Below are 27163 nucleotides of genomic sequence, written 5' to 3' on the forward strand. Positions count from 1 at the left end.
TGAGGTCCAAGAGCGAGCATGCGCCATCTTGTTTCCGCACCACGGTAGCCACGCGCATTTCACGCGCACGGTGCCATCTATCGTGCGCGGGTGAAATGTTCCTTTCTCTTGCAAGCAGCTCATCAAGGTTGACGGCCTTGAGCTCACCTTGACATTCTCCGGACGCTTTGGTGGACTACAGAGTCACTAAATAAGCTACGCTTCAGAGTATCGACACTGAGGTCCAAGAGCGAGCATGCGCCATCTTGTTTCCACGCCACGGTAGCCACGCGCACGCGCACTTTAGCGGAGATGCCATCTATCGTGCGCGGGTGAAATGTTCCTTTCTCTTGCAAGCAGCTCATCAAGGTTGACGGCTTTGAGCTCACCTTGACATTCTCCGGACGCTTTGGTGGACTACAGAGTCACTAAATAAGCTACGCTTCAGAGTATCGACACTGAGGTCCAAGAGCGAGCATGCGCCATCTTGTTTCCACGCCACGGTAGCCACGCGCACGCGCACTTTAGCGGAGAATGCCATCTATCGTGCGCGGGTGAAATGTTCCTTTCTCTTGCAAGCAGCTCATCAAGGTTGACGGCTTTGAGCTCACCTTGACATTCTCCGGACGCTTTGGTGGACTACAGAGTCACTAAATAAGCTACGCTTCAGAGTATCGACACTGAGGTCCAAGAGCGAGCATGCGCCATCTTGTTTCCACGCCACGGTAGCCACGCGCACGCGCACTTTAGCGGAGAATGCCATCTATCGTGCGCGGGTGAAATGTTCCTTTCTCTTGCAAGCAGCTCATCAAGGTTGACGGCTTTGAGCTCACCTTGACATTCTCCGGACGCTTTGGTGGACTACAGAGTCACTAAATAAGCTACGCTTCAGAGTATCGACACTGAGGTCCAAGAGCGAGCATGCGCCATCTTGTTTCCACGCCACGGTAGCCACGCGCACGCGCACTTTAGCGGAGAATGCCATCTATCGTGCGCGGGTGAAATGTTCCTTTCTCTTGCAAGCAGCTCATCAAGGTTGACGGCTTTGAGCTCACCTTGACATTCTCCGGACGCTTTGGTGGACTACAGAGTCACTAAATAAGCTACGCTTCAGAGTATCGACACTGAGGTCCAAGAGCGAGCATGCGCCATCTTGTTTCCACGCCACGGTAGCCACGCGCACGCGCACTTTAGCGGAGAATGCCATCTATCGTGCGCGGGTGAAATGTTCCTTTCTCTTGCAAGCAGCTCATCAAGGTTGACGGCTTTGAGCTCACCTTGACATTCTCCGGACGCTTTGGTGGACTACAGAGTCACTAAATAAGCTACGCTTCAGAGTATCGACACTGAGGTCCAAGAGCGAGCATGCGCCATCTTGTTTCCACGCCACGGTAGCCACGCGCACGCGCACTTTAGCGGAGAATGCCATCTATCGTGCGCGGGTGAAATGTTCCTTTCTCTTGCAAGCAGCTCATCAAGGTTGACGGCTTTGAGCTCACCTTGACATTCTCCGGACGCTTTGGTGGACTACAGAGTCACTAAATAAGCTACGCTTCAGAGTATCGACACTGAGGTCCAAGAGCGAGCATGCGCCATCTTGTTTCCACGCCACGGTAGCCACGCGCACGCGCACTTTAGCGGAGAATGCCATCTATCGTGCGCGGGTGAAATGTTCCTTTCTCTTGCAAGCAGCTCATCAAGGTTGACGGCTTTGAGCTCACCTTGACATTCTCCGGACGCTTTGGTGGACTACAGAGTCACTAAATAAGCTACGCTTCAGAGTATCGACACTGAGGTCCAAGAGCGAGCATGCGCCATCTTGTTTCCACGCCACGGTAGCCACGCGCACGCGCACTTTAGCGGAGAATGCCATCTATCGTGCGCGGGTGAAATGTTCCTTTCTCTTGCAAGCAGCTCATCAAGGTTGACGGCTTTGAGCTCACCTTGACATTCTCCGGACGCTTTGGTGGACTACAGAGTCACTAAATAAGCTACGCTTCAGAGTATCGACACTGAGGTCCAAGAGCGAGCATGCGCCATCTTGTTTCCACGCCACGGTAGCCACGCGCACGCGCACTTTAGCGGAGAATGCCATCTATCGTGCGCGGGTGAAATGTTCCTTTCTCTTGCAAGCAGCTCATCAAGGTTGACGGCTTTGAGCTCACCTTGACATTCTCCGGACGCTTTGGTGGACTACAGAGTCACTAAATAAGCTACGCTTCAGAGTATCGACACTGAGGTCCAAGAGCGAGCATGCGCCATCTTGTTTCCACGCCACGGTAGCCACGCGCACGCGCACTTTAGCGGAGAATGCCATCTATCGTGCGCGGGTGAAATGTTCCTTTCTCTTGCAAGCAGCTCATCAAGGTTGACGGCTTTGAGCTCACCTTGACATTCTCCGGACGCTTTGGTGGACTACAGAGTCACTAAATAAGCTACGCTTCAGAGTATCGACACTGAGGTCCAAGAGCGAGCATGCGCCATCTTGTTTCCACGCCACGGTAGCCACGCGCACGCGCACTTTAGCGGAGAATGCCATCTATCGTGCGCGGGTGAAATGTTCCTTTCTCTTGCAAGCAGCTCATCAAGGTTGACGGCTTTGAGCTCACCTTGACATTCTCCGGACGCTTTGGTGGACTACAGAGTCACTAAATAAGCTACGCTTCAGAGTATCGACACTGAGGTCCAAGAGCGAGCATGCGCCATCTTGTTTCCACGCCACGGTAGCCACGCGCACGCGCACTTTAGCGGAGAATGCCATCTATCGTGCGCGGGTGAAATGTTCCTTTCTCTTGCAAGCAGCTCATCAAGGTTGACGGCTTTGAGCTCACCTTGACATTCTCCGGACGCTTTGGTGGACTACAGAGTCACTAAATAAGCTACGCTTCAGAGTATCGACACTGAGGTCCAAGAGCGAGCATGCGCCATCTTGTTTCCACGCCACGGTAGCCACGCGCACGCGCACTTTAGCGGAGAATGCCATCTATCGTGCGCGGGTGAAATGTTCCTTTCTCTTGCAAGCAGCTCATCAAGGTTGACGGCTTTGAGCTCACCTTGACATTCTCCGGACGCTTTGGTGGACTACAGAGTCACTAAATAAGCTACGCTTCAGAGTATCGACACTGAGGTCCAAGAGCGAGCATGCGCCATCTTGTTTCCACGCCACGGTAGCCACGCGCACGCGCACTTTAGCGGAGAATGCCATCTATCGTGCGCGGGTGAAATGTTCCTTTCTCTTGCAAGCAGCTCATCAAGGTTGACGGCTTTGAGCTCACCTTGACATTCTCCGGACGCTTTGGTGGACTACAGAGTCACTAAATAAGCTACGCTTCAGAGTATCGACACTGAGGTCCAAGAGCGAGCATGCGCCATCTTGTTTCCACGCCACGGTAGCCACGCGCACGCGCACTTTAGCGGAGAATGCCATCTATCGTGCGCGGGTGAAATGTTCCTTTCTCTTGCAAGCAGCTCATCAAGGTTGACGGCTTTGAGCTCACCTTGACATTCTCCGGACGCTTTGGTGGACTACAGAGTCACTAAATAAGCTACGCTTCAGAGTATCGACACTGAGGTCCAAGAGCGAGCATGCGCCATCTTGTTTCCACGCCACGGTAGCCACGCGCACGCGCACTTTAGCGGAGAATGCCATCTATCGTGCGCGGGTGAAATGTTCCTTTCTCTTGCAAGCAGCTCATCAAGGTTGACGGCTTTGAGCTCACCTTGACATTCTCCGGACGCTTTGGTGGACTACAGAGTCACTAAATAAGCTACGCTTCAGAGTATCGACACTGAGGTCCAAGAGCGAGCATGCGCCATCTTGTTTCCACGCCACGGTAGCCACGCGCACGCGCACTTTAGCGGAGAATGCCATCTATCGTGCGCGGGTGAAATGTTCCTTTCTCTTGCAAGCAGCTCATCAAGGTTGACGGCTTTGAGCTCACCTTGACATTCTCCGGACGCTTTGGTGGACTACAGAGTCACTAAATAAGCTACGCTTCAGAGTATCGACACTGAGGTCCAAGAGCGAGCATGCGCCATCTTGTTTCCACGCCACGGTAGCCACGCGCACGCGCACTTTAGCGGAGAATGCCATCTATCGTGCGCGGGTGAAATGTTCCTTTCTCTTGCAAGCAGCTCATCAAGGTTGACGGCTTTGAGCTCACCTTGACATTCTCCGGACGCTTTGGTGGACTACAGAGTCACTAAATAAGCTACGCTTCAGAGTATCGACACTGAGGTCCAAGAGCGAGCATGCGCCATCTTGTTTCCACGCCACGGTAGCCACGCGCACGCGCACTTTAGCGGAGAATGCCATCTATCGTGCGCGGGTGAAATGTTCCTTTCTCTTGCAAGCAGCTCATCAAGGTTGACGGCTTTGAGCTCACCTTGACATTCTCCGGACGCTTTGGTGGACTACAGAGTCACTAAATAAGCTACGCTTCAGAGTATCGACACTGAGGTCCAAGAGCGAGCATGCGCCATCTTGTTTCCACGCCACGGTAGCCACGCGCACGCGCACTTTAGCGGAGAATGCCATCTATCGTGCGCGGGTGAAATGTTCCTTTCTCTTGCAAGCAGCTCATCAAGGTTGACGGCTTTGAGCTCACCTTGACATTCTCCGGACGCTTTGGTGGACTACAGAGTCACTAAATAAGCTACGCTTCAGAGTATCGACACTGAGGTCCAAGAGCGAGCATGCGCCATCTTGTTTCCACGCCACGGTAGCCACGCGCACGCGCACTTTAGCGGAGAATGCCATCTATCGTGCGCGGGTGAAATGTTCCTTTCTCTTGCAAGCAGCTCATCAAGGTTGACGGCTTTGAGCTCACCTTGACATTCTCCGGACGCTTTGGTGGACTACAGAGTCACTAAATAAGCTACGCTTCAGAGTATCGACACTGAGGTCCAAGAGCGAGCATGCGCCATCTTGTTTCCACGCCACGGTAGCCACGCGCACGCGCACTTTAGCGGAGAATGCCATCTATCGTGCGCGGGTGAAATGTTCCTTTCTCTTGCAAGCAGCTCATCAAGGTTGACGGCTTTGAGCTCACCTTGACATTCTCCGGACGCTTTGGTGGACTACAGAGTCACTAAATAAGCTACGCTTCAGAGTATCGACACTGAGGTCCAAGAGCGAGCATGCGCCATCTTGTTTCCACGCCACGGTAGCCACGCGCACGCGCACTTTAGCGGAGAATGCCATCTATCGTGCGCGGGTGAAATGTTCCTTTCTCTTGCAAGCAGCTCATCAAGGTTGACGGCTTTGAGCTCGCCTTGACATTCTCCGGACGCTTTGGTGGACTACAGAGTCACTAAATAAGCTACGCTTCAGAGTATCGACACTGAGGTCCAAGGGAGAGCATGCGCCATCTTGTTTCCACGCCACGGTAGCCACGCGCACGCGCACTTTAGCGGAGAATGCCATCTATCGTGCGCGGGTGAAATGTTCCTTTCTCTTGCAAGCAGCTCATCAAGGTTGACGGCTTTGAGCTCGCCTTGACATTCTCCGGACGCTTTGGTGGACTACAGAGTCACTAAATAAGCTACGCTTCAGAGTATCGACACTGAGGTCCAAGGGAGAGCATGCGCCATCTTGTTTCCACGCCACGGTAGCCACGCGCACGCGCACTTTAGCGGAGAATGCCATCTATCGTGCGCGGGTGAAATGTTCCTTTCTCTTGCAAGCAGCTCATCAAGGTTGACGGCTTTGAGCTCGCCTTGACATTCTCCGGACGCTTTGGTGGACTACAGAGTCACTAAATAAGCTACGCTTCAGAGTATCGACACTGAGGTCCAAGGGAGAGCATGCGCCATCTTGTTTCCACGCCACGGTAGCCACGCGCACGCGCACTTTAGCGGAGAATGCCATCTATCGTGCGCGGGTGAAATGTTCCTTTCTCTTGCAAGCAGCTCATCAAGGTTGACGGCTTTGAGCTCGCCTTGACATTCTCCGGACGCTTTGGTGGACTACAGAGTCACTAAATAAGCTACGCTTCAGAGTATCGACACTGAGGTCCAAGGGAGAGCATGCGCCATCTTGTTTCCACGCCACGGTAGCCACGCGCACGCGCACTTTAGCGGAGAATGCCATCTATCGTGCGCGGGTGAAATGTTCCTTTCTCTTGCAAGCAGCTCATCAAGGTTGACGGCTTTGAGCTCGCCTTGACATTCTCCGGACGCTTTGGTGGACTACAGAGTCACTAAATAAGCTACGCTTCAGAGTATCGACACTGAGGTCCAAGGGAGAGCATGCGCCATCTTGTTTCCACGCCACGGTAGCCACGCGCACGCGCACTTTAGCGGAGAATGCCATCTATCGTGCGCGGGTGAAATGTTCCTTTCTCTTGCAAGCAGCTCATCAAGGTTGACGGCTTTGAGCTCGCCTTGACATTCTCCGGACGCTTTGGTGGACTACAGAGTCACTAAATAAGCTACGCTTCAGAGTATCGACACTGAGGTCCAAGGGAGAGCAGGAGCGCCATCTTGTTTCCACACCACACCGGTACCATGACCAGTTGATGATCAAGGACTGCTAACATGATGCTCGCTGCGGGATAGGGAAGTGTGTATGATTTTTATGCGACAATCCATGTATTGTTCACCAGATCGTCCCGAGGATGTCAAGGTGAGCGCAAGGCGTCAACCTTGATGAGCTGCTTGCACGAGAAAGGAACATTTCACCCGCGCACGATAGATGGCATTCTCCGCTAAAGTGCGCGTGCGCGTGGCTACCGTGGCGTGGAAACAAGATGGCGCATGCTCGCTCTTGGAACTCAGTGTCGATACTCTGAAGCGAAGCTTATACCCCTGTCACACGGGCATTTCGATCCTTCTCGAATCCGATCTGCATCGAACTTCCCGAGCACGCTCGAGTTTTGACGCTGCTTCACGGCCACTTTCAATGCGCATTGAATGGTTGACTTGTGCAAATGAATAAACGGGACTCATTAATTTCGCGTTTCCTATATAACAGCGATATTAGTGGTAATTTATCGTATACCGATGTAAGCATCATTTGTAGCTTCGCGCGCATGTCCGTCTTAAGTTATGACAGTTCACCGAGGTCGAGGATGCAAATGGCGGCCGTCGAGCCGTCTTGAAATTCTCAATCCTGTTATGGGAACTGTCTTGAGTCAAGCAGGATCAAAGTTCGATCCTGCTTGGAAGCGGCCGTGTAGCACCATCCGATCTGCATTGGGTTCAAGCAGGTTCGGTCGAGCAGGATCGAAAATGCCCGTGTGACAGGGGTATTATTTAGCGACTCTATGGTGGACAATACATGGGTTATCGCACAACAATCATACGCGCTTCTCTTTCCCCACAGCGAGCATTATGATAGCTGTCTTTGATACTCAGCTGGGGATGGTACCGGTGTGGTGCGCAAACAAAATGGCGCTCCTGCTCTCCCTTGGACCTCATTGTCGATACTCTGAACCGAAGCTTATTTAGTGACTCTATTCTTTTCCTTACGGAGTGCTGGTAACACAGGGGTGACACAAACCCGCCATTGTTGTAACTACCCTCAAGCGGGTGCTTTTGGCAAAACTGCCATCTTGTCCTGGTCGCACGTCATAGAAAACGTCATTTTCAGGTCATGTGACTTTGTTTATATGTCGTTTTGCCGCTTACCAACATATTTTCGCATTCATAACACCAAGAGATTACCGTATTTTGCTAGCGTAAACTATGCGGTGCTTCTTCCGCAACATGGTAGCCCATTTCTCCTTAGTTTAAGTACATGGCATCGGCTCGGTAGGTCTTAACGCGCAGTCGTCATCACATCTTTGGAAGTCAACAATACGAGGCTTTGTGTGCAAAACTGCGCGTTTTCCTGCGAGATTATCGGATAAAAATAATTACCGTGATCGAAAAACATCCAAAACGTCGTCCAGAAATAACAACCGCATTGTTTACAAACGGTTTGGCCGCCGATCACGGGCGCCGCCATCTTTAAGGTCACGTGCGCCTTGACGTTTGCTGTGACGTGCGACCAGGACCTGTCCAGGATGCATTGCGTTCGCCCAGCACGCTTTCGTCTACGGAGGAATACATTGGATGCCACCCCTGTGGCTGGTAAGCAGGCTTCTCTCGTTGACGCCTGTGACGCACGCGCCGGAGGTCCCTCCGTTTGCTTTCATCCCTTGAAGGGCATCGACGGCGTCGGACTTCCTTTATATTGGTGCGCACGTGAACAACGACGCAAAACAAAAGGAAGAAAAAGCGAGTGTTTTCGAAAGCCAGACTTTTCATTAAACAGTCGGGAGCATTCGCTTCCTGTTGCTTGGCAAGTTTTGAAACTTGGGTGATTTAGTTTTGGGAGTCGAATGTTTGTTTCGTATTCGGATGGCAGTATGAAATAAATCGGTGGGCGCGTGACAGCTGCGCATGGAAACGAGCCTCTTTATTTGAGGAGAACATAAAATGCCTTATCAATTCTTGGATAAAAAGTGTCGCATAATAAAAGCGAATGTTTTGATTAACACGCAGTGATAGAACGATACAGATAAAATGGTTAAAAAGCAAGCGAGCTGGTGGCTAAGATCCATGACGAAAACCCGAGACTGGGAAAAAGACGAAAAACAGACGACACAACACGGTGTTGTGTCGTCTGTTTTTCGTCTTTTTCCCAGTCTCGGGTTTTCGTCATGGATGGTGATAGAACGTCGGTGGTGACACACACAAAACGCACGCACGAATCATCGGAGTTACTATATGCCGGAATCCCGTCCCGGGACACTGGGATTAGTCGGGAAAAATCCCGAAATCCCTAGACTGTAAAAGTTGCCCGGGATGCCCACCCCTTAGTCACAACCCTTTTATAAATGGGCTCTAAACAGCAAAAAATTTATCCTGACGGAGTGAAAGATGACGCTACCTAGACAGCAATACAAAAGGAACGGGGCAGATGGCGCTGATAACTATAGAGAACGACTGGAAGTTGTGTCGTCTGCATCCTACACTCTTAAAAATGAACTTCACCTCATAGCACGCTCCTAGCCAACCATCATCTAAAATGATATCGTTATCTGCCCTGATTTGTTGAAAACGGGGGGCGTACGCCTTTTTTGTGACAATTATGAACAGCATAAGTGTCACAAAAAAGGCGTACGCCCCCGTTTTCAACAAATCAGGGCAGATAACGATACCATTTGAGATGATGGTTGGCTAGGAGCGTGCTATGTGGTGAAGTTCATTTTTAAGAGTGTACAATCTCGTGCTAGTTATAAGTAGGGAGTTACTTTTTCGGGTTAAATGCCTTTCTCAGATTCGGGGGGTAAAAATCGGGCGCTATTTTTAAACCTGTAATTCTGGGAGAAATCGGATGATAATTGCTCCTTCGGGTGTTTTTGTTTCTCCTCTTGTCTATTAAGTCCTTTCCTAATCTCTTTTTTTTGTGTGTGTTTTCTTTGTCTTTTTTGTTTTGTTTTGTTTTGTTTTTTGCGGGATTGTGACACACATGGGTGTATTGCTGGGAACGTAAGTAACCCATTCTTACGTGTATTACAAGTGGCGACCTCTGTTAGTCATTCAGTGGAAACGTCACTTGAGGATTTCATAGTGACTGCAATTTGAGGCGAAATCGCGTTTAACCCGAATTGCTCGGAGGTCAGTTCGGGAGCGGGGGGGGGGGGGGGGGATAACCGGGCGGAATCGGGTTTAACCCGAAAAAGTCATTCCCTAGTTATAACCGATGTTCGTCTTTGATAAGTCTTTCTTCTCATCGCATCAAAAGTGTACGACTGCGTTCTTCTTCCGGGGACGTCGTGACGAGCTCTTTGTAGCGTTGTAGCGCTATAGCGTTACGCGTTAACATAGCGGCGTTAAAACTCTTTTTATGTGCGGTTCAAACCCTCCAATGCAGATGTGTTCCAAGACGTACATAATAGGGCTTCGTATTTATGTTCGGATGGCTGTGGGAAACCCGGACGTTTGTTTAACCCCGGATCCGTGTTTACAAAGGAAGCCGAAGAAAGCTGGGAACTTTGAATTGTTTGAAGTTGGCACGAGGTGCGGTACACAATGCGTGTAGCTATTCTAGGCAACGTCGTCCGAAAACACCTTAGCGGTTTCTTTCGACTCCTCCTTCTGAGAGGAACCGTCGCGATAAGCTCCCCACTCTCACTATAAATTATCATATCTTCAATGACCATGCGGCATGGTCGTGACAGCTTTCGCTCCCTAGTGGGAGCTTCAATGTCGTACCGAACATACCAAGAAAAAAGTAGAGTATGTCCAACTCTAACGCAGTGTAAAATTTTTGTCACTGAGATCACTATTTTTTGGCGTACTGCATGGTCACTCGTTTTTTTCAAAAGCAGTGTTACACTGTCGCCCAGGAGTATACGGGGTAAAATTGTTACTGTCCTTTACCTACGTTACTTTCTTACTGCTTTTTGTTTACTTATGAAGAGTGCCCCTTTAAAGTTCGGGCACTGTGCTTGACGTCGCTTTGGGCGTATACACACTGAGATGGGTTATATGGACGGGCGTACAGACGCTGAGACTTGGACTGACACAGGATGGCTCACTAACACGCACTGGCGGTCACTCACCGCGATTTTAGAGTACGGGTAGTCAACGGACAAGAACATGCGTGTTCAGCGTGATATGGCAACGTCATAGTCGTCATGGCAGGGTAAAGAGAATATCGAAAGAGTAAGGCGTAGTGATCAGAGTAAAGATCGGCAGAAAAGTGTATAGAAAGAGTGTAAAAGTCATAGTTACACTCCATTTACTCTTTGTTTTTTTTTTCCTTAGAAGAGTAAGAGCTGTTGTGTTGAGTAAAGAGATGTACGTGGTCCATTACGTCTGGCTCGCAGTATATACTTGCCAGTGTATTGAGGACAAAGCCGTGATATATGTACGTATACCGTACTCGGCGAGGTACAAACGCTTCGACACACTTCCGCATCCAGCTCTGGCGTCAGAGAAGCCTCGGTCATTCCTATTGGTTCCCGTCAGCACGTGACCTCTCCCACGTCCGCTTCACTAGCGGAGACGCCTGCCGCGATGGTGCTTCGCGGTTCTAACACAGAATCACTAAAATGTAGTATACTCGAGGAACTGAAAGACGCACCTGACATCTTAGTGAACGTGATGGAAAGTTCATACAACTAGTGTACCCGCCGCAGCAAGATTTATATATAAAGACGGACAGCGGCATTTACCCAGTCACGTGGCAGTTACCGTCTAAAAGTAACTGAGTTATAGCTGCAGTTACTGATTTCGTAAAGGAACTAGTTACAGTTAAGGTAAAAGTGGTGCGCCGCAACAAAATCACCACAATGGTTGTGGTATAACCGTAACCTTTGGGGTGTCAGGAACATATGTACGAAATATATTGTTCCAAAACTGCGCCGATTTTATTCAAACGAGTTTATTAGGAAGCGAGCGTTTCGCCTCTGTGAAACGAGAGGGCACTGCTGACATCATCCGGCATCCGGCAAAGGAGAATGCAGGTTGCGAAGCAGACGACAGTGCTGGGTGACGTCACGGTATAGCACGGAGTTCTGCGTCTTGCTTTTCGCATTTCGGTTTCGGTTTGCTATTGTCATCATTTCCGAATTAATTACCCGCGAAAAATGAATGCGAATGTTGCATTCGGTATCGAGGGGGTGGTTCGTGTTCGGTATGATGCTCAACTATTTTTTTTTTTTTTTCGAATCCTTGCGAAGTTACTATAGAAGTTAATTTACAGTTACTTTGCGTGCAAGCCAGGACGGACATCCGTAAGTGCATAGGCAAACAATATACAGTATGCTGTTTGCCTATGCACTTACGGATGTCCGTCCTGGTTTATCTTCAGACACGCGCCGCATTCTTGAGTATCGTCTGAACGAGTTGCATTTCAATAACGATCGTTTTCCCAACTTTTTATCTTCCCTCTCTTGAGTCCAAAGATGTTCTTGTCAACACTGATCAGCACATTTCGACTGGTGCACTTGATGGAATTCCGGTGTGGAACAACACGAAAAGCTTCCTTAAACACGGAAGATCATCTCCACAGGTGGGAGCTTTCTGCTGGAGCTTTCGTTGGAGGAGGCGCAGACTACGAAAAGCCAGAGTCAACATGCCAACATTCTTTCCTCACGCTAGCTAGATGTCACGGTTGAAAACAAAACCGCTTTGAGAGTCGCGCATATGGAATGGCGTGTCGTCCTAAAAATCAGGTTGGACAGACGGATACGACGGTGAAATTGAAAGGGACAAGGCAACGTCGCGTCAACACCCAAAGCTGTCAAGTGGAACAAAAAAGGTTTCACACTCTCACGTATAGTATAGCTGGCTACTCTAACTAGTTACTACCTTGTAATGAGTTACTCCACATGGCTGCTTTTACCTATTTATTTATACAGGGTGTCCCAGAAAACGTGTCATTGAATTATAATAAAAAAACTACACCACCTAGAGTCATGCGGTCAATGGCATTTGTTCTTACTGGGTTTTTGCCACCTCCTCGTGTGAATGTCGTGTAACGTAAATTTAATTATGCAAATTTTTGCGAGCTTAAGTCGGAAATTTGCTTAGTAAAGGTCACTTTTTTACCCCGCCAATGCGAAGAGCGTGTCTAATTTAGTGAAATTAATGATAATTGACAGGGATATCCAGAAGCTATCCCATCGGAAAAAATAGCCGAACATCATGCTCTACGGAGGTCGCACAGAATAGCGCACGATGAATTTTTCAGCGCAATCTTTGTCCGTCCGACGAAAGGAGGTTGGAAACCCAGCCCTCCCCGACATCGCAGAAAGAGATAAAACAGGCACAGCTTATCACGGCCGACTTTCGCTGGGATAATGCTTTCCCTCTCCCAATTTTAGGAACTGTTACTTTTTCTACTATCACTCTGTGGGCTGGCTTCGGAACCTCCTCTCGTCCCACTGCGAGCGATTGCGCTCAAAAAGTCATCGCGCGCTATGGTCCGGTGCTCCGAACAGCATGATATTCGGCTATTTTTTCCGTTGGAATAGCTCGTGAGTATCACTGTGAATTATCATGAATCTGAGTGAATTCGGCACGCTCTTAATATTGGTGGGGTAAAAAAGTGACCTTTACTTGGCAAATTTCCGAGTTCAGTTCGCAAATATTTACATAATCAAACTTGGAGTACATGACATTCACATTAGGAGGTGGCAAAAACCTAATAACAACAAATGCTGTTGACCGCGTGATTCTAGGTGGCGTAGTTTTTTTATTGTAATTCAATGACACGTTTTCTGGGACACCCTGTATACCTTAAGTGCCATAGCTATGGCATTACATAAGGAGGGGGGGGGGAACAATAGGAAAAGGATACATATCAAAAGCACAACAATCACAAGAAAACACAACCATACAGCAATTACCTACTCTAAGTGCAATCTATCACAGGCCCTAGTGAAGGTATCAATATTACTATTCATGACAACCATCTTCAGGCAAAGATTTCCAATCACGGATGCCTATCTGAAAGGGGGAATTATAAAAATAATATGTCATGCCAAATGTCGTCTTAAGCTTGTGATGGTGGTCAAGACGGGCCGATAAGTGGTGGGCTGGTTCAATATAGGAAGAGCCATTGAGGAAAAGCCTAAAAATGCATGTTCACCAGCCATTTAACCTTCCTTCTGTTAGCAGGAAGTGGGATACAATTTGATTGCTTGAATTCAGTAATGCTGGTCCAGTCATATTTTTTTAAATATAAAACGGACTGCCTTATTTTGAACGGCCTCGATCTGTTCAATTAAATACTTCTGGAAGTATTTAATTGATGGTAGTATCGAAGAATGAATTGAGTAGTACTTCGTTAATTTTCCTATGACGTCATAATATCGTTAGATTTGTATTAGACCGCGTATCCTTTAGATCTCTGACATTTCGTAAGATTTAAATCCCGCCACAGTTCCAAGCACACACAATTTCGCCACGTCGCAGTCATCCAACACACACACACGGTGTTGCATTTCGAGAAACATTCGCGAACGGCTTGTGCGAGACTTAACTATGACGTCCCGCCGTAAAGGTGAGAACTTTCGGTGTCAGATTGTAAATACGAGGCCAAAAGAGCGGAAGTTCTAGGTTCAGAACACACCCTTTTTCTATTCCACGTATGGGCGCCAGATATCACTACATATCACTCATAACGCATTCAAAACAAGAGTCTCCTTTGTGGAGCGAAGGCTCGGTCGATGGCGCTCGACGCCAAAAGAATACAATGTCACGGCGCTACAATGTTTGCAGTCTTTGTTAGCAAAAGTAAACCTTGCGACTCTGACGTTCACTCGCACGCTACACTATATACATGCTGCAACGCAACTACGAAGCAAATAATTCTTTTTGCGCGAGTGGTGCCATTGTACATTCTCGGAAAACATACAGGCTTGTCTGCGGCCCCGCGTAGAAGTGCCTCTGCTTTCAGGTGTATATAACTCATGCGTAATACTAAATAATATATGCAACGAAGAGGCGCATTATGCATCGCGTTGAACAACGGTGTTTTCCCCCAGTCGGTCCTATCATACAACTTGTATATATAGTCTCTCGCTTTTCCACCCAGTGGATTGACGCTCTTGTGTGAACCACAACGGCGCCTTTATTTTGATGATGATGATGGTGGTGGGGGTTTCATCTCCTCATACGATGATATACACCCCTTTGCTTGCGGTAATTTGATACGCGTGAATCGTTGCTTTCAGCGAGTTCGTTGCCTTCAGCGAGTTCGTTAAAACGTGGATGTACGTACGGAGAATAAAGCGAGGAGCGGACAGAGGCGTGACAGTGCAGTGAGATTCTTCTCGCAGCTTCTAATTCCATTCTGTCATTCTTTAATAATAATAATTATAATAAATATAATGATGATGATGATTGTAATTATGTATAATTATGTATAATTGTGTAACAACGATTGTAATCCAAGTATTCAACGTACTTTAATAGAAATACCGCCTCTTTCTGTGCTTCGCTGCATGTTCTCAACTCCACCTTTATTGGCCTCAACAACTCAAACTTTTCTTCTTTTTTTTTCTCTCTCTCTTTCTCTTCTTGTTTTTTTTTTTTTTTTTTCAACAGTTGACGATAACTCAGTGTGTGCCCGCGGTGCGTGGGTCGGGTTCCCGCAATCGACGCATCTCTGAGTTTCTTCAACTGCAACATCCATTCAACATCCTTTTTTTTTTTTTTTTTTTGCTTTAGACCAGCGTAGCCGTGCTAACATCGCCGTCCGGGCTATGAATGTTTACGAGAATTTTGCAATTTTAAAGCGTCCTCGCAGTTTGGAGAAACCATAATTGATGCGTGATGGGCAATCCGTATTGATTCGGGTCGACAGCTGCGCGCTTTCGCAGGCTTCACAGCCGGGGCCGTATATCTTTGCCGAAAGAGATTTCCATACACCGATGCCGTGTCGACAGTCTGCGATGTCGGCGGTTCGAGAGTGAGATCCGGAGATATTGCGCCGAAAGGGGATATCCTATATACGTTCGGGAAAGTCGTTTCCAATTAACGAGTAACGGCTAATCACGGGTGCACATGTGCGCTGAACCACGAACTGCAGACTGGGCGCCTTGCAAATGGATTGAGAAATCATAATTGATAATGATGATGATGATGAGTGGATTTATTCCGCGAGACGACCGCGGTCATGGGCGACGCCACTAGTGGTCCGTAGATTTTGCAGGAGGTGTCGGAACCGGAAACGAACCCGAACCGAACCCGAACAATTTTTTTGCTTGTCCTGAACCGAACCGGAACAGAACCGAAAAAAATTCGTACGGTTACCGGTACGGGAATCGGTTCCAAGGTGAAATAATTGTACTACTGTACCGACATTTTTTGACTCACCTGAAACGGTGTTATCTCACACCTTTCTCTCACAACCGTGTACGGTGAGCGTAAGCCGAAAAAAGTAACGGTTCCAATCCCTGTTTAAAATGTCCCAACCGCTGAGCGATTTTTTTGTCTGTGTGTGTGCGGGGGGGTGTTCTCCCTGAGCCGAACCCGAACCGAACCGATATACTTGAACCGGTTCAAGCTGATAATTTCGGTTCGGCGGAGCTAAACCCGAACCGAATCAATATGCCTGAACCCGAACCGGACCGAAAAAAAATACCGGTTCCGATCCCTATGGTCTAGGTAACTTGTACCGTGCCACCAAGGTATACTGGTGCCCTCGGCCGCGATCGAACCCGTGACCTTGGGATCAGCGGGCGGACACGTTATGAACAGAACCACCGAGGCCGGTAGAAGCATGAGCTTGGTTGCGTTACGTCATTGTGGTGGTGGGTAGCGTTTTTATTTGTGTTGTATCTCTTGGTTAGCGGCGCTGCAAGCGAGGAAGGCGATGTTCTTCGTTATGGAATCTCTATTCCATGAGCCGTTGCGTGAGGTCGTTGCGCACGTTATAGCTCCTGCGTCTTGGGTCCCCCATTGACTCGTGTAAGTCATTGCTCCGCAGTTTATCCTCTTCCGCTTTAGGGATGTAAAGCGAAACTGGTGATATTTTTCGTTCTTAAATCGTTTATTGTACCATATCATACCATATCATACCCACTGTTGTTTCGCGGTGATAACACGAAATATTTAAAAAAAAGCGCGCATGATTGCTGCGCATCCCCCTTCGTACACATACAGACAGGCAAAAACTGTAGCATATATTCTGACAGGGCCCGTTTGAATGGCGATCAGCGTGGCATCATAAAAACGCATAGCGGAACACGATTTCACGGAGATGGCAATTTGACGACGGCCGGAGGAAACAAACATATTATTCCTCGGGGCTTCCGACGCACACAATGGGAGCCATTGAACGGCAGCTACACCAATATTGGGGTGCAACAGCAAGAATTGCTCTTCAACGAGCAGAGATGGAACAGATAGGAAGGGATGCAATTTGGATGAAGCTTCCCCACTGATATTCCCCCTTTAAGAAAGGAAACAAAAAGGTCGTATATATATATATAGGGATCACAGAGCGTTGAACTCCGTGTACCCATACCGCGTATACATGTACAGTATATACAGGGTGTTCCATTTAAGATTGACCCCACCTTTAAAAAATAATGACTCATCGCAGAAGAATGAAACTAAGTGCATTGTGTTACCAGTGACCTGGAGCATTTAATTGTGTTTTTTGTCGCGCAATTAACTGATTAATTAATTAATTTAATTTTCTAACTTTTTAATTAGGATGATTACACCGGAGATGTCAATTGTGAAGTTGTGGGCGTTGACATGAGAAAGCGAATGCAGTATGTTGCAACTCTCTAGCTCATACGAGTCTTTTTTTTTTTTTTTTCCTGGGCCAGCAGAAAGGGCCCGGAGTTCCGAAACTACGACGGAATCAGTTTCCGTCGCGCGAGAAGAGCGCTTGATTGCAGCGCTTTCTCACGACCTTTCTCACTTTGCACTTTCTCACTTTCTCACGACTCATTCTTCTGCGATGAGTCATTATTTTTTTAAAGGTGGGGTCAATCTTAAATGGAACACCCTGTATATAAAAAAAGGGCAGTGCGACATTGGTTACTTCTTGATGTTACGTATTTCGACCGATATACTCAACGTGTTTCTTTTTTTTTTTTTTTTTTAGCTTGCTGCTAAATGAAGATTAGATGTGTGGACAGGTGGCGCTGTCTACTGATTTTGAGTTGTGCTTGACTGTACGACTTACGATTTCGAAAATAGTCTAAAGGCGCCGGGGAGAGGCGTATGTTTATTCCTTAAGAGTACACTTCGGTACTGCAACATAAAAGTGATGAAATATTCCACATTTCGGAACCAGTCCTTGTCCCATCATCAGAGAGATATTCGCAAGAGACATATCTCGAAATCAGCGGATATAAGCAGACAGAGCTTTGTGAACACGCGCGGAGATACTGGGCATAACTTCAGGGGGGGACGGATATGGTGGATAGGATTATGTTACTTCCGTGCCCGCTGGAACCGGCTTCTTCTACATCATCATCAGTCACGATCCTTTTGTACAGCCTCATGGAGTGCTGTCCTATATATCGGAGATATACTGCTACATTGTCAACTGTTCTGCGTTGCTTTATCTCCTTTTGCCACACGAAGGACTAGCAATCCTTACAATCACTGCCAGCGATATACGATCGATGCACGGAAACAATATTATTACAAATTGCGACATCTGTTACTGCTCTTCGTATGAATCTTGAGCAGACATCGGAAAAAGCATTGCTGTGTTGTATAAGCTCCACTGCCTGCTGTCACCAAGCACGGTCCTCATGCCCACGTAAACTGTTGCAAAATTAGATTACGATGGCGGACGTGTTACTTTGACGATTACATGGTACGATAGCTGAACGCAGCCGTGCGTGCCGGTGAAATGTCACCGGTGCGCAATCAAGCGTATGTATTATAAATAGCAGCTACGCTTCGTGCGTGCGTGGGGCCCGGTTTCGGTATAATTCTCAAGCGAGCACGAAATTCTCCTTTCTCCTTCTTCCCCCGAGGGAAATTGGGGCGATTGAAAGGATAGTATATACCAACGAAAGTGCTCTACGACCCACGGGAAAGGGAAGCGAAATAAAACGCGATTTTATCTTTAAAATCCCCGTTCAAATCCAGGTTTTGCTCTACACGGAAGCTACAGAGTTTCGCAGACGACAGAAGCGGACGCCACGTCTTCTGCTAGTGATTCTATATGCAGTTTTATAAATGCAGGTTCTATCGTCGCTGGATTTTGTGCTTTGTTATTACATTTTGTATTCTCTGAGATTCGAGAAATAAACCACAGTTTTACGTTTACAATATCTCTCTGAGCTTATGTTCTGCACGAAACGGAAACTGCAAGGTTTCGCAGGCGACAGAAGCAGACACCGTCGGCTGGTACTGATTTTATGCGGTTTCTTATCTGTGATTTCTACGTTTTGTATTCCACATTATTTGATGTAACCACAAGCTTTAGCGTCCATAAAATCCGTTTATGTGATTTTTTTTTTTTCATCTGTCTCATTTTGTTCCTTTCGGTTTGGGCTGCGACGTCGCGTTCGACGCTTTCGCCATCTGACGGATGTCGCTGGAACACGTGTACGCCATAACGAAGAATATGTTACGAGGTTCGCGTTTCTTCTTTTTCTTCTTCTTTCTGCTGCTACGTAGTCACCTGTGTAAAATGTTCAGACCGTTTTTGCAGTTGCACTATACGGCCACGCGGACATCCTCTGAAAGAGAGTAAGGAGGAACCGCCGCGTACGAACCATCACCTGCGTACGCGCGCTGATAAAGAACCAGTTGGTACTAGTTACATGTCAAACCAAGGCTTTATCGCAGTATAGCTAAGAATTTTGTGCAAGTGTACGAAATATCCACTTTGCCCTCACCTGGTGGCAGAGCGGATCACGGGACAAAATGGATCACGAGAAAAGTGAAATCTAAAAGGTGATTGTTTCTTCCGACAAACAGGCTTGTGTACGGCCTACTGCCTACCCTCAAACACAATAATGGGACTGTTCCTTCAGGCGCGGACTGCTGCCCAATACGGACTGCTGCACCTTTGAATGACGACTTCAGACAAGTGTGTCGCAAGCAGTGCACACATATGTGATACGACTCATCCTCGAGTATACAACGGATTTATACGACGTCGATAGCAGTGAAGATTTGTTCTGGGGACACTGTATAGTGCAGCCATATATCAGTGTATCAGACAGAAGGGAGTTCTTGCGGGGTCCAGGTTCGAGTCCTGCTGCTATCACACATCGTCGTCTCTTTCGTGAACCACGATCGATATTCCCGGTATCTTATTGGGCCGCGTTCTTCGGTATCACTGCTCTTTTTGAGATCGATCTGAGTTTCATCAAGTTTTATTAGCGTTTTTATTAGTTTTATTAGGAATTATTTTCGATCAAGTTTTATTAGGGTTAATTAGTAGTAGTTCTTCCCTTTTCTGGTTCGAAAGATGAGGTATCCTTTGTCATCTCCAAAAATAATTTGAGGGTCTTGCCTGCTCTCTTTCCTTACCCCCACCCCCTGTCTAATCATCTTGGATATAGTAAAAATATGTCGTCCACTGCTTTGGTTTCTACATTCTGCTACGAAGACGTTTTCTAACATGTATCCTAATCTAGCCCATGCACTCTCATACTGGCTAGTGCTCTTGCTATGCTGAAGTGGCTTCCGAAGGCACTAATGAACGTGGTACCTGTGCGACGTTTCCTTTTCTCTTTTTCCCTCTCTTTTCCCTTTCACTTTGGAGGTCTCGTCCTTTTGTTTGCGTTCCTTGTTTTTCGCTGCATTCTTTCGCAGACGGCACAGATTTAAAAACGAAGCTAAGAAATAATATAGGAAAGGGAGGGGGGGTTACGTAGATAGCCTCGGATACGTTGAAATCTCGTTCCCAAATATTAAATAAAGGGAATTTCAAAAAAAAAAGTGAGGAAGTAACACGACTTTCAGTTTGATTAATCAACGCAGTGTGGCGCTGATTTGAAGGTCGCAACGCCGCAAGTACCTGTAAAGTCGCTTCCGAAGTTTTTAATCAATCATTAATGCGCCGAGAAAGAAAATCAATTTTCGGCGGTCTTTCTTATTTCCATATTTTACCGGTCAGCGCTTGTGTTCGTGCATATGCATGAGTGCAAGACTTAAACGGATATCAATGCAGTTCTAGTGGGCAAACTTCTTGCTAAAATACAAGCATGTAAAACTTTGGAAGGTCGTTCAGTTTCGAAAATCCGTGCAGCAGCGTAAGACGTCTTAGCGACATCTTTCTTGCATCTTGTTAGGGATGAATCTTAACCGTGACGTAGGAGACGCTGTTGTTCCCAGCTTAACTCTTCCTGAAATAAAGTTTTAAAAAAAATTAAAATAATTAAGCGAATAGAAATATAACACGTAGTAATCTATGCAGATCTTTCAAAATCGTTCTCTTTATCTTGAAAATCACGAAAACGTTGCGCTGAGACCGAAGATGCATGCAGACGACACACCGCACTCCGTGCAGACGACACACGGCATGCAGACGACATATGAGGCTTACGCAGACGACATTAATGCTCTCCTTGGTGTGTCGTCTGCATAACTCTCGTATGTCGTCTGCATGTTGGTTCAGCGTCTTGTCCAAGATTCTAGCGTGACCTATATGCGGTTCTTGCTGATTTTAATCCACTGTTTTATACATGTGGAATTCGGTTGAGAAAATTCATAGTTCTGCTGCATTTAAAACTGAGAATAGGACAGTGAACGTGATGGGAATTGATGTTCCGAGGCTGGAACACATAGGAAGGACAAGTACATACTTTGCTATATTTTGATGATATGTAACAGAATATTTGTCAGTTTATAATTCGATTTCAGTTTGCTTTATGCGTTAGTCACATTCTATTGTCCCCATTACGAATTTGTACTGACGCTCAGGTTAATCTCATTTTAGCATTTCCATTTTGAAAGGACAACGAACAAAGTTTTGCGCCTTTATTACTTTTTTTTTCTTCTTCTTCACCTTTACTCTTCCACTTTGTCCTTCTTTGTTTTCCAGGCAAAAGGGGTGGGATTATTTATTCCAAGCTGATTTCACACATGGCCGCTTGAGAACTCGATGTCACGTTACAAATCCTTTTGATGCTCTTCTCACCGGGAAACCTTTTTTTGCAGCATCCGACAACTTGCCGCCAGCATTACTGTAAAGTGCTCGCTTTTCCTCCTCCCTCGACAAAAGAAGCGAGATTACGCAAACTCCCGAAAGGACTTCGTCGTGCGCGCAAATATTAGGTTGTTCGTCTCGTTTGAAAACTGATTATGCGAGCTTGCCTTTCATGTCATTCAAATGCGTTTTCAAAAAAGGACGAACGACAGGGAGAATTCGCCCGTGCTTCAAAGTCGTCCCGTCGTGGCGCTTTCAACAATTCGCCCTCTCATCGACGCAAGCCGGAGGCACTGCCTTTCGAAGGGCGTATATGTTAATTAGAAGGTATGATAATTGAGGCTCTCGGATTCTTCGCCGCGTTTCCATAATTGCGAAATGGCTGCGCTTCCCTCCTTAAGTATCTGCATTCGAAAGTGCCGTGTGCCATATAGCGCTGGAGTTTGCGGCTCGGATGACGCTTTCATGAACAGAGCCCCCCCACTTGGGATATGCAACACCGAAAGCAGACTTTATTCAATTTCACGAAGTCGCCAATGACCAGATTCTGTACTTGCGCGTGCACGCGGGGCCCCGTCGGTAACGTAAAGCTGTATATGGAGGCTGAGTCGACAATTAGGCTGAATCTACAAGCAGTGGTCGTTGCTGGGGTATTTGGTGAGGCCTAACTGTTGGGTGCGTCCTATTCGTGTATTCAGTCCCTGCAACTTTCAAGTTAGTTACTCTTCTGCAACTTCGCAATTTTAGAAGGAACGCGCGCCGGCGTTCTCGGGTTGTTCGTCTGTTTATGAATGTAAGAGAGAATGTGTGTCCTGCCTTTGTGAACGACAGCTAGATATGCGAAGACTGTTATGATGCACCAAAAGTTTGATAAGGTTTTGTGCGTATATGAAACCAGGATCCGCCCAGATATGTTAGTGTTGAAAGATGAAAGTCACTGAAAAGGGTAGCCAGGCTGTAGGACTCGAACCCACATCTTCTGGATTACCGGTCCAGGGCTCTACCGATTGAGCTATAAGCTAAGACGCCTCCTCAGCGACTTCCAAGGTGCATCATCTGAAGGGACAAAGTGAGCAAAAATGTAAGAGTGAAAGGATGAGTGAGAGAGAGTAACTGGTTTGTCCATTCAGATGACTTCAGACTCTGGAAGTCGCTGAGGAGGCGTCTTAGCTCATAGCTCAATTGGTATAGAGCCCTGGACCGGTAATCCAGAAGATGTGGGTTCGAGTCCTACAGCTGGCTAATCTTTTCAGTGACTTTCATCTTTCATCGTTAATTTCTTAGGCAATTTGAGGCTTTGTATGTATTTGTCCCTTCTATGTTCTTCCAGCCTCAGAACATCAGTTCTTTCATGTTAGTGTTGCCTATCCTGCAAGGCTGACATTTTATCGAGAAAGCGTCGACTTCCATGTAGGTAATTGAAAACGTTTCGGATTTCTTGCGCTCCAGAGTTTCCGCGAAGTGCACCTCAAACATAATGCGACGTGGGCGCTTTCATGCGCCCCAGCCTTCCCAAGAAGCCGAAAGATTTTTAGATAAATTGCGTTTCTGTTTCATACTCCGAGCGAACATAACGGCGTTGTACACGTTCGTATCAGTGGAGTTGGGTGGATACATCGTCTGATCGGGGAGTGGGTAATACATTGAAAATAGGCATACACATATGTTATACAAAAAAAACGAGAACAAGAAATGCAGTTGATTCAAATGCAGGTTTCATGGACAAATAAGCAGATGTATCAAAGCAGGTATCAAAAACAATATTCGCCAAGTGCATTGTTGAAATGAGTGCTAGAGCTGATGTTGCAAACAGAAGAAGGAAGGTGGTTCCACCTACGTGCTGTGCGAACGAATCTGCCAGTGTGTTCGTTGCAGCTATGGGAACAAACACTTTGTGAGAATGATCTACTCGCAAGGATATATAATGTGCAGAGGAAAGAAGTTCGTTTTTTAGCGACATGTTGTGACAATAAATTTTATGAAACAGAGAAATGCTAGAAAAGTCGCGTCGGGACTGTAATGATTGTAATGATAAATGATTCTTCATCAGTGTCACGCTGGATGTTCGATGGTAGTTGCAGAGAATGAATCGCGCGGCTCGGTTCTGCACTTGCGCCAATGCGTTAATCAGGGTACGATTACTAGGGCTCCATACAGCTGAAGCATACTCAAGATGGGGTCTAATCAGCGACTTGTACAAGTTTAGTTTAAGGCTACTAGGGACACGAGAGAAGTTACGTTTAAGGTATCCGAGCTTGCATGATATATATGATATATATGAGAATTGAATGATGGCATCCCAAAGTTAGACTGGGACATACTGGCGTGTAATCTTCACCACCGGCTGCGCTGTCTGACGCTTTCCTTACGTTTTCCGATGGCCTCGCCAGACAGATAGCGGCAGTTCCCTCGAAGTCGGCCCAGGGTGCGTATTGACCTTTTCTCTTTAACTTTAACGTTAACTCTTTCCCGTTGTCCTCGCTAAATCTGTCCGAGGAAGAGAGGGAGAGAGAAGTATTTGGGAGAGGCACAGCCTTTGGAAATCCCTCAGCTCCTTCAGAGAGCCCGTAAGTGAGTGAGTGAGTGAGTGAGCGATGTTTACGTCACACTGTGACGTGTAGAGTACGCCGCAACTATAGTAATACTGTACCCGCGATACGTGGACAAATCGAGGCTGCAAAATTATTTTGCATCCTGGCCAGACTGTTTCATGAATGCATGGGTCCCGAGCAAAATTAAAGGTACTGCATGTGAAGCAGTAGAGCGGCAATATCAGAAAATTTATCGATTATTTTATTAATTTATTAATTAATTAATTTATTATTAATTAATTTATTTATTAATTAATTATTGATTAATTTATTCGATAGTTTGAGCCCTCAGTACTCTCATTTCACGACTTTCGTGTCAATTGCGCTGAAAGGTTATTTTAGAAAATTAAAGTCAAAAATTACGGGCAGCACTGTGCCGCTGTAGACACTAACTTCGCGTTGCCAGTCAAGTAATGCGGCAAAACGATATTGCAGGCGCACAACACTGTGTCGAAAACGAAAGAAGTCGGCTACGTATAGCAACCATGAGCAGCACGCCAGTCCTGAACCAGGGATGGGCATAAATATATTTTCAGACGTATTTAAATATAAATAGAAAATACGTTGCTTAAATATGTATCTAAATACTTCACATAAATACTTTTGTAAGTGCAGTATTTAAATACAAAATATAAATACAGTATTTAACTACTCTAAATACCTTCATAAATACGTACATTGCGTACATTGAATAAGCAAATAATTAAGATCGATATAGACTGAATAACTGTTTATACAGCATTCAGACAGACTATGTTACGGAAGTAACAACATTCTTTCAACGCAGGGTCGTTTTATTGATTAAATTATTTAATTAGACGATTCTATCGTCCATCCTGCTTCTGATTGATCAGACAATGTTGCTTTGTCGGAAAGAAACAACCCTCACCAAAGGAGCTGAAGAACAATATGCACATCCAGAAAGTCCTGCAACATCTAGACATTAGTCCTGCGGAGTCTTTCTGAAGTTTCAGAGCCAAAGACTGATATTTGGTACTGAGGGCGCTATTGGTAGAAATGAATAACGTTGATGCAATTCAATTAATGGCTTCTTGCGTTTGGGTTTCTAACAAATGAATAAATAAATTGTTGACACAAGTGCAGTATCCATGCATTCGTGCCCAAAAAGGAACTTCTAAAAGTGTACTAATCTTTCAAACCAAGTGAATAACCTCTAGCCTCTATAAACAAAGCCTCAGTCACGACAGTACATGCAGCTGTGAGTGTGATGTGAAATGTTTAAACATGCGCATCTGATGTATTTACAGGTATTTACAAAGCATTTAAGCAAGTAAATACTCAAGAGCAGAATTTAATTATGCCTACAAATACATTTTTCCTAACTGTATTTAAATACAAGATATATTACAAGATATATATATATATATAATATGTATTTTTGTTTTAAATAGTATTTTAAATACTGCCATCCCTGTCGTGAACATAGACAACACCACCTAGATACAGAAAGCCTACTTACTCGTCGACGTGACGTAACAACTAAGAGTCAGCCAATTAGGATCCTGTTTTCAACGACCGCAGCCAATCACGAACGTGCTTTCAGCGGGCGAACCGTGAAGACGAGCCACCGTCAGCTTCATGGGCGGCAACTGTCGTCTGCGAATGCTAAACGTCCCCCGTGCTAAATGGGAAAACAAAATGAAGCGTAACATGTGTCCCATATTGTTCTCAAAACTGATTTTCTCGAAAGCGAGTTGTTTACTTTTAGTCTACAGGTTCAAATTTACGAGGTGAGCTTCCATGATTCGCAAGTTTCCCAGAGAGGGAGAGGAGGCATATAAGCAGGCCTTCTGTATCTAAGTGGCGCTGACATAGATCGCTGTTACTTTATAAATTGTGGATTACTTCCCACCAGACGTCGCCCCGTGCCATTTTACGTGAGAGTCGTTTATGAGGAGAGTTTGGCCATTCTGTGATCTTTTGCCGCCCGGAGATGGGGAGCCGCCGTGACGTCAGAGCCGTCATTGCTCCACCCACTTAACGGGATGAAAGGCGAGCCACGGCGGCACGTGGGGATTTCAAGGCGATAGCTCTGATCCAAAATGGCGCCACTGGCCTTGGCGTCGCCCATCATGTGACGTCAAATGGCGCGCTTTGAGACAGGCTCCTCCCCATGGCCAAACTCTCCTAATAAGCGGCTCTGTTTTACATCAATTTTGCTAGCAAATTAAAAAATATTTCGCGTTTCCTGTCATATGTATAGCTTGTTGTGCTGGGTTTATAAGCAACTAGCTGTTAAACTATGCCGTCACAATAAACTTGGCTTTTCAGCAGCTACCATTAAGCTGGTACCTTGAAGCATCATTTCAATGCTCCTGAGGTCCAGGTCGGACTGTCACTCTATACTTATGATTCTGATTATTTTCGCAGCCTGGAGAAGAGGCCACCAGCGACTTCCAGCCGGAAAGAACTTTCCCGGTGGCTGTGCGATGAGCACAACGAAGTGAACAGGAAGTTGGGGAAGCCACAGTTCGACTGTTCTCGCGTCGACGAGAGATGGCTTCATGGGTGGCGAGACGGATCCTGCGATTAGACCTACATTATCTTATCAACTAGGGACTTAATTGACACGTACGTTCTTCTGCGGGTTTCGCTTAGCGATATTACGGGCCTCCTTCGTGGAAGGCCATCATATCGAAAGCAGACGACAGAAAGCAGACGTGTCGTCTGCTTCGGGTTCTATAGCGGTTTCTGTTTGGGTCCCGTAGATTTATTGTACATATAAGTACGCAAATATTTGCACTCTTATAATAAATACGTTGCAAACATTTCGACCAATATCTGTGTCTGATTTGCTTACGTGCTAATGCAGGCTAACGATAGTGGCGTCAGAGCTCGCGTGGCACTTTCTGTTTGCGACCCGCTCCCTCATACGGAACAGAGGCAGCGCCCTCTCTTAAGGCCACGCGTGTTCCCTCCCTTACATAAAAAAAATTTAAAAAAATGCTCATCCCCGGCATGTCTGTAATCGACGCCATGACTGGATATAGAA

The 27163-nt window shown here is 46.5% G+C and overlaps 1 protein-coding gene across 1 annotated transcript in view; it reads left to right on the forward strand.

Annotated features, from left to right (window-relative positions):
* The window catches only part of LOC135393537 (FAD-linked sulfhydryl oxidase ALR-like), a 38815-nt gene extending 11872 nt beyond the window's left edge, over window positions 1-26943 (forward strand). The window contains exon 3 of the mRNA XM_064623946.1: window positions 26542-26943. Within this exon, the coding sequence (XP_064480016.1) occupies window positions 26542-26704 (163 nt within the window). The 3' untranslated portion in view covers window positions 26705-26943. The remainder of the gene's footprint in view (window positions 1-26541) is intronic.
* Window positions 26944-27163: the final 220 nt, after the last annotated feature.

The sequence above is a fragment of the Ornithodoros turicata genome, chromosome 4 (assembly GCF_037126465.1).
Source record: "Ornithodoros turicata isolate Travis chromosome 4, ASM3712646v1, whole genome shotgun sequence".
NCBI lineage: Eukaryota > Metazoa > Arthropoda > Arachnida > Ixodida > Argasidae > Ornithodoros > Ornithodoros turicata.